Here is a 10,540-nt window from a genome sequence, read left to right on the forward strand (position 1 = left end):
TGGTGGGACTATGAGGTCCCTGTTGGAGCTAGTTGGTATTGGAAACGCATAGTGCAGATCAAAAACAAACTCAAGCTAAGTGTTTTCAGAGGTGGAGTTCCAACATTTTAATTTTTCAGTTGCTAAACTCTACTCTAAGTTACAGCAGAGGCCTGCTGAAATGTGGCATTATGATGTAATTTGAGATAGATTTTGTATCCCAAAGTATAGAATTATAATTTGGTTAGCCTTGAGACAAAGATTTCCAACGAGAGACATATTACTTCATTTTGAAGTGGTGCTTCTAGTGCTTGCATTGTTTGTGGAGATAATGAAGAAACCCACTCTCATTTTTTCTTTTCTTGCTGCTACAGTAAGAAAGTTAAGGAAGAAATTAGAAGGTGGATTGACTGGAAATCGCAGATTAATAACTTGAATTGTTTGGTGAAAAGATTAAAGAAGAACAAAGTTTCTCAAGGGAGAATAAAAGTTTACATGAGTGTTACATCTGCCATGGTTTACTACATATGGCAAAGTAGGAATAGTATTCTTTGGGATCAAAAACTCCTCACTGTTCAACTTAGTGTCAAACACATAATATACTCTGTTTGTAATAGAATTCAATACATGAACACTCAACTATTGAATAGATTAGATAAGGAGTGGGTGGAGACTTTATATAAAGCTTGTAATTAATTGGTTGGCATTGGTTGAGTTGTAATTTGTTTTGTGATTAATACAATTCCTATTTGATTTTCCAAAATATATATATATATATATATATATAATACGGAAGAAATGATATGATTTTATGAATACGATTAATTGTATATATATTTTAACATAAATATAATTAAAAAAATATAGTAATAAAAATATTCTAAAAGTAATTAAAAAAAAAATCAATATTGAAGTTTTATAGTAAGTATAAGGTATATTTTAATAAAATTGCAAAAATATAGGAAAAAATCCCTTAATAAACAAATAAATTATACAATACAAAAGAATAAGAAAACCATATTTATTAAACTTTTACACAAAATCTAATTTCCGATGCTAATTTTGTATAGCATTTGCATCAAGCAGACCTCAAAATTCTGCTGATTTCATATTTCTAAATCTGAAAGAAAAAAAAAACATGCATAGAAGTGTTTGAAATGTGTAAAAGAAAGAAGAAGAAAAAAAGAAGAAAAAGAAATGCCGAAGAGATGCCAAGAGAAGACGACGACGGAAGTTGCAGCAGTGCAGTCGAGGTGGGTTGCAATGGCAGTGATTGGGAACCGTCAAGGATTAGAGGGGATTTGGGTTCAGCTGAGAGCTAGAGAGAGGGAAATGATGAATTTTTGCGTGAAGGTCAATTTACTCTAAATTTATTTTTCAAGCATAAATGTGCATTGACTTAAAGCACTTTTTTTTTTTAAATATGGGCCTCCTTAAAACATAGATGCTCAAATTGCACTTCAAGAAAAATATGGAATGACCTTATCTTGTAAAGAACTTCATTCAAATTTGGTTGACACGGACCACAACCTAAACGGGAGGGAAATTTTGGTGTAATGTGTAGGTGCATATATCATTCCAAAGAAAATTGAAGATTTTGGGGGCATTCACACTATCTACTTTCTAAGTACAATGTACTGGAGCTTTGAACAGTTTTTATCACTGTCAAAACATGATATATTATACACTCAGAACCTGGGACAAAATTGTAATGAAACTATTTGGATTTGTGCTTTACTATTCACAAAGGAAACACTGTACAAGAAGACCTTCCTTGATATTTTTTCAAAGCTTGTGTCCTTTCAAAAGGGTGAAGGGGAGGTGGAAGGGGGAACTTGCGTCCTTTCAGCTAGTAAAAATTCAGAAGCAAATTCTTCATCATTCTTCCCCAGCATGTCTTTCAAACTACATTCGATATTCCTTTGCTTAAGAACCCAGAACCTTGGTTTTATCTTCTTCTCCAACGAATAGCTCAAGAACCTTGGATAGTCTACCACCTCCCTTAATGGCTTCTCCATGGTGTTTATGAGAAAATCAAGCTTTGGTCTCATTACCTCGTCAATGCTGTACCCGAGCAGAGGTGAGAATCTACGAACCATGAACGCAACATCCCTTCTAGATAATCCCATGTTCACTAAATATTTCATCCTGAACCCCAAGTTTCCCAGGTTAGTTTTCTTTTCCTTATCTTATGAGACAACCAAAGGCTGATTATGCAATCTCATTAACAACCATTATGGAGATAAATCATACCTTGGATGGCCTCAAAGAAAATGAGTTAAAAAACATTAGTTTATTATTAACAATATTAGCTAATTTTAAAGGATTAGAGCAGTACCGCGGAAGTAGAGTTCTGTCAATATCAGATACGAGGAGTTCAGGATATTTTTTAATAACCCGTGGATAGTGAACTTCAGAAATACCAATAGCAGAAAGAAATTTAAGCTTCCTCTTTAGAGTTCTTTCGATGCTGGTAGCAAATATTTCTGGACAGCGGCCAAGGATCTTTCCAATTGTTTCTTTGTCAAATCCTACATCTTCCAAAAGTGAAACCACCTGTACATAGTACAAAAATATAAATAGTAATGAAAAAATGGTTTGAACATTAGTGTCTATGCGATCTAAATACCCCACAATAAACAATGTGGTTGATCTGTTTATAAAACTTTCACCATATACAGGGCATTGCAAATTCTTCTTTTCTTAATCTAAAAGGAAAAAGAAAACTATATCAAACAAAATCTTTCAAATGCACTTTCAATATAAACACATTTTGCTCATATGAAACATTATACTAAGAAATTCATGAAACAAGAACCATCATTCTAAAGTGAGAAATTATCCCATAGATTAAAAATTCACTACCTCGTTAAATTCTTGAGGTTTCCGTAGCAATATCTGAGGACTTTTACAAATGACCTGTCCCAGTTTCTTGTTTGTAACACCTAAACTTCCAATCTCTTCGACCATCAAATGTATTTTGCTAGTTGAACAACCCAATAAATGAGGCCAGCTTCTGATTGCACGATTAACACTTTCTTTAGGCACCTGTCATGAAGCACAACTTTTTATCTTAAAATGCTATTAAGTAATCAACATTTTGTCAAATCCATAAACTATATATACCTTATTTGTTCTTCATATTGAAGAGGGGAGAGGGAGAAAGACAAACAGATATGGAAGCTTGTTCTTAACTGAAAAACATGTACACCTGGTAATGATCTTACACAGTAGGCTTCATACCAGATGTTAAGACTACAAAGAGAAATGAGGTATAATTAAGCCTACTGACTAGTACTTAAAAGAGAATAGACTAGAAAAAGGAACTTCTACTTGGTAAGGATATTATGCTCATCGGGAAGTAAATAATTAAGACCTTACAAAATTTTGGTTTCTTAATAATATCTTTGCAAGGAGTAAGGACTAACAAAACTTGGACTCCTCTAGGTTTGTTCCACAAACTATATAAAGGTAAAGTAGCAATTCATAACTACAGAAACAACCGAGCTCGATACAGTTACCCACGTAATATTTCTTAAGATAGCAAGGAGAGATACGTTGTTACCCTAGAAGAAACAGAAACAACCTAGGGGGATGGGAGTGAAAAGTGTCGACAGTATAGCTTGACAAGCATGCAGAGTAGAATAGTATACCTTCTCCTTGTCAAAGTAAACGCTAACATCCTTGTAGTTCTCTTGAATACTTGTAGATAGAACCCATGGATATTTTTGTAACATTTTCCCAATATCCCTTTCATCCATGCTGAGCTGGAAGGCAAAAAAAAATGCTCAATTACAGACAGAGAAGATGAGATAATAATAATGTCAGAAGTCCAATTAAGGTCTATATACAAAAGAAAGGCAATATACAAGAGAACAATGAATTTTTTTTATGCAAGATCAAAGAGAAGAAAAAAAAGATAGTGCCAGAGGGAATTAATATGACATTTTAAACAATTAAAGTAGTGTTTGACACACAAACCCTAATCATCTAACTCTCTACCAGTACACAACTTCTAAAAATCAACTATGACATTTTAAACAATGAATTTGTTTTATGCAAGATCAAAGAGAAGAAAAGAAAGATAGTGCCAGAGGGAATTATTATGACATTTTAAACAATTAAAGTAGTGTTTGACACACAAACCCTAATCATCTAACCCTCTACCTGTACACAACTTCTAAAAATCAACTACAACATAATTCTAGAATCATTCCTTCCTGTATTTAACTTCAAGTATGTAACTTTACTCCTATTTTTGCATCTACCCAGGGTTTAATAATTGATAGTTTCTTCACGAGAGTTCTCAGCTTTATTTGTGGTTTTAACTCACTGTAAGTAAGCTCAGGATAATACTTTAGTAAGACATGTCAAATAATATTGTTAACAAGAAATTCAATATAATCCTACTACTTATGGTTTATTTATTTATATCATTAGCGATTAATTTAGCTTATTTGGTGGTGTTAAATCCACAACATTCTGTACACTAAAATTGATGAAATGTTATGAAGCAATACCTCCTTCAAAGCCAGCATTCTTGTCTTAATGACTTTGATGTCAAAAAACATAATAGGTGGGAACAAAAGAAGTGTGTTTCTCATGTATTCTCCAGAGATTCCAATCTTTTCAAGAAATCCCACCAAGGTGCTGATTTGTGAATCCAAAGGTAACAGCAGAAGACGAGGAAATGATTCCACTAGATATCGGAAAGAGATATCCTTGGAACCCAGCATGTCCAAACCGCCACGTCTTGCTTCAATCTACAAAATAACTTTAAAATTTCATTGACAATATGAATAAAATCATAAATGCTGGGAGACACTTCAACAAATTAAATTAATTATAGAAGTTCACTAATGACAAAAGATTAATAGAAATGTAAAAGAAACTTGCAGCTTCAAAAACAAATGCATCACAAACAATTAATTGGAAAGTCAGATACCAAACCTTTTCAAAAAATGCTAATGTCTGTTGCAAATCATCATCTACTGGAATTGATAAGTGCATCATCATACGACGGGAGTTTTTCCCGATAATTCCTCCATCATCACTGCCAGAAAAGAAGATTTCCTTCATATACTTTACCTATAATCCAAATGGATGATAAGCAAGGGGAGCTTCAACAATAGGTATAAAATTTTTTATGCACTTCGACAAAACAATAGAGATGGAATCAATATTATACAACTAGTCCTAGCTAATTATCTATAAGAATAAACAAATAAAAATAAAAACTAGAGGGTGTGGTAAGAAAATAGAAGACAATTAATTTCACAAGCTTATATAAAATAGGACCATAATCTACTAACAGCTTCTCATACCAAAAATTAGTTGACTAAACAAATATCAATTGCGTCAAACAGATATGGGCATTAATTGACAAACTCAAGGCAAGTGTATAAACTCAAGGCCATTAATCAGTAGCATATCTTGCATAATGTTTACTTTCAGGCAATTTTATCTGGCTAAGTACGAAAGATCAGCTCAAGACTCATCTATAGTCAGTTGACAACCAAAACCAACTATAAAAATTAAAATTTATACACAGAGAACCCAATAAAGTTATAAACAAACTGAATTCACACAAACAGAAACATTCGCTTTGTTCTCACCTTACCAATGAGACCCGGAAGCGTCTCAGCCGAGAGATACCTCGCAACGTTCATAGCCGAAGATAGACTCAACCCAACAAAACTCTCCAAGAATGCAACCTTGCCATTATCACCTTTCTCCATTGCCATATAACTCACCTTCTCCTTAAACCCATTCAACTTCAATCCCTTCTCTTCCTCACCGCTCTTCCACGAGCTCCACAGCTTAAGCTCGTCCAAATCCCGAACCCCATCAACCAACATTTGCAGGTACCGCGGCGAACCCGAAGAAATGGCGGCCGAGTCCTCGTGGGAGACACCGAAACCACGGACAAATTCGAAAAGGGCTTCCTGGGCTTGTCTGAGTTCTTCAGATTGGTCGTCAAGAGAGGGTGCAGAGGAGTTGGGTGAGATGGCAAGCAGGGGAAGGTGGTGATGGTGATGAGTTTTGGAGGTGTGTGAATGGAGTCTGGTTGAAAAAGAAGTGAGAGAGGAACTGGGTAAGAGAGAAGAAGTGGGAGTGTTGAGAGATGAAGAAGGCCAGAGGGTGAAGTTGAAATTTGTGGGAAAAGGGACTAATTTGGAGGACATTGCTGTAGGTGTAAACATTCATTCATGGATAAACACTCCCCAATCTGTATCTCTCTATCTCTAAACCCTAATATGTCCTAAAACCCCTCAAAATCCAAGAATTGGAACATAGAATAAATCCAATAAACCTCCTAGGAAAAAAAAAAAGGAAAATCCTACAACCTTTGATTTCGTTCTTTTGAGACAAAACTACCTGTAGTTGGAAATCTCAAACGACATGTCTTTATGAGTTCTCTCTCTTATTATGAATTCATGCCTTTTAAAAAAATATATAATAAATGTGAGGATAAAAGAAATTAGAGAAATTACCCAACAAACTACTTTTTACTATTTATTTTTCACTTTTACTTTATTTTCTCATTCCTTTCATTTTTATAAAAAAATTTATGCAATAGTACGGCTTCCACTTTATGCAATAGTACTGCTTTTTATGCAATAGTCGACGTCCTCCGTGTCCTAGGCACCGCCGCTCACCTCCGTGCCCTAGCCATCGCCGCCTCAGCTCCACAACGTCGACGTCCTCCGTGCTCACCACCACCGCTCATCTCTGTGCCGTCGACGTCCTTCGTGTCCTCCGTGCCCTAGCTCCGTAGTCGTCACCTTTGACATTCTCAAGGACGCCACCAAAGTTGCTAAAATCATTGGCAAACATGAATCTGTAAGCATCTCTTCTTGTATGTACACACACATGTATATGTGTATGTAATATTCGTTTGTTCATTTTGTTGTGACCACAAGCTGTTCGTTGAAATGCCTGAGTTAATTTTAATGCTTCGTTTTAAGTTTGTTTGCAAGTTTTAGTTCAATATCTCTTGTTCTGAACTTAGATTTTAGGAAGGAAATGAAAATTAATTCTAACTGATTAAAGTAGAAGTTCAATTAAATGTAATTTTATAGATTTTAGAACTTTATAAATCTATTCTAAAAGAGAAAAGATTAAAATGTATTTGATCGAATTCTAGGAAAATATATTTTTGTTCCTAGTCATTTTTCTATGACAAAACGTTATTTCTAAACAAAGCCTCAATACCTTTTCAGTATTTAAAAGTTGCAGATATGCATAGAGAGAATGAAGGAGAAGAGGAATAGGTTGATGGGTTATAATAATAATAATAATGGAGGAGGAGGAGGCAGTAATTTCATGAGCATTAACAGTAGTTGCAGCCTAATTGGAGAAGCCATTAATGGTGATATGAGCTTGAAATCGCCTCATATTGAGGTTCATGAGATGGGTTTGGCTCTTGAGATTGTTCTGATAACTGGCTTGGATTTTCAGTTCATGTTCAACCAAACAATTCACATTCTTCATGAAGAATGAGTTGACATTCTTAATGTTAGTTTCTTTGTTTCTGAAGATACTGTTTTTCACACTATTCATTCTCAGGTAATTTTTTATAAATAATTTTTATACTATTTATTAATAATGATTTTGTTATTATTAATTGGTCTTCATATGATGATATATATATGTACTATAGAAGGGAGAGTTTGCTTCTAGTGTTGGTGCTTCAAGGATATCTAAGAGGCTAAAGAAGTTAATTGACGAAGCCAGTAATAATGAATCTTGAAGCATTTATATATGTGATTATAGTAGTGGCTACTTAGTTATGAACAAAATCAAGAATGTTGAGGGATTATATTGCCTTGATTACATTGTCTTCTAATACGTTGTAAGTCATTAGTTTATTAATTAATTAGAAGTACTATATATATATGTTGTTTTGTGATATGAAATTAAGCATCTTCATGCTTATGTTATACCTATATATATTGTTAATTAGCTATCATTGGATTTTATGAGCGTACCGATATAGACTTCTCTTCAAAGCCTTATGTTAAGCCTTATGTTGGGAGATCTCAAGTTGGTTCTTTTGAAGTAGTTATGGATGATGGCATTCTTTCTGGGTCGCCTATGTGAGTTTTTCTTTCTTTTTAATTTTTAGAAATCTTAAATATTTTATTATATTTTAATATGTTGTTTTAGAATATAAATGATGTTATTTTTTTGTGCTTGTGCATAGATAGTGCAATATATATGTTCTCTTTTGCTGAGTATTTCATTGGCGGAAAAGAGATTCCAAGATGTGATTTTGATGTTGAATGTCATAGGTCTAGGCTTGCTTATTTACTATGCTCATATGCAATGGGAAAGCAAGAATGTGGATATGAGAGCGCATGTGAGTATGCTTTTTGGGATTAGGCAGAGAGCAAGGCTGAGCCAATAAGTCAATGGGAAAACTTTATGAATGTAATTGTTGTTGCAGCCAATACAAAATGCTTATTGGTTGTACTTAAGAGTTACTTTTATTAATGTAGTTGTTGTGCTTATTAGTTTTTTGTTATAATTGTTCTATAATTTAATGCATTTCTTTGATAATTTCCAAATAAATTTTTTAAAATTAACATATAAAGCAATTATTAATCAACCTACTTAACAACCCTTAAACAACCACCTGTAAATAAATCATTCAACTCTTAAGCAACCCACAATTATAATAAACAATCTGTCGAAAAACTATGAAAACTTCTAGGCAATACTTAAAATTTCTAAGCAACATTTTTAAGCAATTCTTAATTAGTATATTCAGCAACCTGCAGCTTATAATCCCCCAAAACAACATATAAATCAATTTTTTTTTGCAACTATTAAGCATTCAGCAACCCCCAATCTTTATATCAGTATATACAACAACCTTTGCAATTATTTAAGCAATCATTTACAACCTATTCAACAACTCACAATCTCCATTATAACAAAAAAATTAGCAACCCTTAATCCCCAAAATTAACATATAATGCTTCCTTGTGAGCAATTATATATGACTACATATACAGCAACCCAAAAGAAACCTAAGCAACATGTTAAGTAGAATAATTAACAATAAATTTATAGAGCAAATAACATTTATATATTAAAGAAATTATTAGTAATTTTAAAGTAAAACATAAAGGAAATGAACCAAAATCATTGTATAGATCAAAACATTTGAACTTTACATATTGTTTTGAAAAAAAAAATGAAGCAATAATGTATGTTTTTGTAAGTCAACATCTAATCTTTCTGTCGAGGGTTTCTGCAAGTCTTTCTGTTATGTCCTCTTTGACCACAATTCCCGCATTTGTTTTGTTTTTTTGGTTTTTTGTTTTTCTCCCATGGAGCTTTACATATTCTTTTCTTTGGTCTACCTACTCTTATTTTTCCTTCTAGATGGTGTATTTTCACAACTTTGATATGTTTAGGTATTTGCCAAGTGTCTTCATTGCCAAGTGGGTAAATAATTTCTTTGAAAGTTGCAACCATGACTTCCTTGGTGTAATATGGAGAACAATATTGATATGGATCTTGACTCATTTCTTTAAAAACAGCAATTGCATGGGCACAAGGAAGTTGATCAATTTGAAATATGTTGAAACATAACCAATCTTATAAAAACAACTAAAGTAATTTCATTATTTAACCATATAAAAAGACTAACCCTTCAAGCAACTTGTAAAGCAACCTATAATGATGTTAAACCCTAATATTTAAGCATCATGTTAAACCCTAATAAACTTATTCAGCAGCTCACAATCATTATTATAACCAAATTTAAACCAACTAATAAGCAACTTAAGCAACAAATAAATCAAATCTTACGTAACCTATTTGGCAACTACCAATATTTATAACCAACATATACAAAATCGTTACAAGCAACCTGTTCAGCAACTACCAATCATTATATGCAACATATACATCAACTGTTACTTAAGCAATTCTTAAGCAACTGACTGAGCAACTACCAGTCATTATAAGCAACATATACAACAACCTTTCCATCTACTTAAGTAACCTATTTAGCAAGTACCAATCATTATAAGCAACATATACAACAACTATTCCACCAACTTAAGCAACTCTTAAGCAATCGGAACCAGCAACTACCAGTCATTACAAGCAACATACACAACAACCATTATAACTACTTTATTCAATTCTTAAGCAACCTATTCAACAACTTGCAACTTATAATTCCCAAAAACAACATATAAAACAACATTTTTAAGCAATTGTTGTACTCTTAAGCAACTTTATAAAGCCCATCAACAACACATAAAGAAACATATTATCAATCTACGAACCAAAGCAACCGCAATAAATTATTTAAACAACAAATTAAATTATGATGTTAAACATCAAAGTTGATATAGTTTTTGTTTTGATCCCATTGCCCATTGTGTTGGAGTAAAACTGCAATGCTATCCATTTCCTGCAACCAAGATAAACCTTGTAAATAACATATAAGTAACTTATTAAAAAACTTACAATCTTTAAGAAAACCTTGATGATCAACCCTTAAGCACCCATTAAGCAACCTCTTCAGCAACTTTATTAA

General features: G+C 33.1%; 1 protein-coding gene across 1 annotated transcript; it reads right to left on the minus strand.

Annotated features, from left to right (window-relative positions):
* Window positions 1-1,447: 1,447 nt before the first annotated feature.
* Window positions 1,448-6,299, minus strand: LOC133822571 (transcription termination factor MTERF2, chloroplastic). Its single transcript, XM_062254948.1, has 7 exons — window positions 5,595-6,299; window positions 4,930-5,067; window positions 4,500-4,742; window positions 3,633-3,746; window positions 2,845-3,027; window positions 2,318-2,535; window positions 1,448-2,127 (listed from the first exon to the last, which is right to left on the minus strand). The coding sequence occupies exons 1-7, from the start codon at window positions 6,180-6,182 to the stop codon at window positions 1,782-1,784; spliced, it is 1,830 nt and encodes a 609-aa protein (XP_062110932.1). The 5' UTR covers window positions 6,183-6,299; the 3' UTR covers window positions 1,448-1,781.
* Window positions 6,300-10,540: the final 4,241 nt, after the last annotated feature.

The sequence above is a fragment of the Humulus lupulus genome, chromosome 3 (genome assembly GCF_963169125.1).
Source record: "Humulus lupulus chromosome 3, drHumLupu1.1, whole genome shotgun sequence".
Lineage (NCBI taxonomy): Eukaryota > Viridiplantae > Streptophyta > Magnoliopsida > Rosales > Cannabaceae > Humulus > Humulus lupulus.

Bases quoted from the DNA above. Each gene is read 5' to 3' on its own strand.
- LOC133822571 (XM_062254948.1), bottom strand. From the start codon at position 6,182: ATGTTTACACCTACAGCAATGTCCTCCAAATTAGTCCCTTTTCCCACA. The intron at 5,068-5,594 runs GTGAGAACAAAG...TTTGGATTATAG, and splicing joins TTCCGGGTCTCATTGGTAAG to GTAAAGTATATGAAGGAAAT. The intron at 2,128-2,317 runs GTACTGCTCTAA...CTTGGGGTTCAG, and splicing joins GACAGAACTCTACTTCCGCG to GATGAAATATTTAGTGAACA.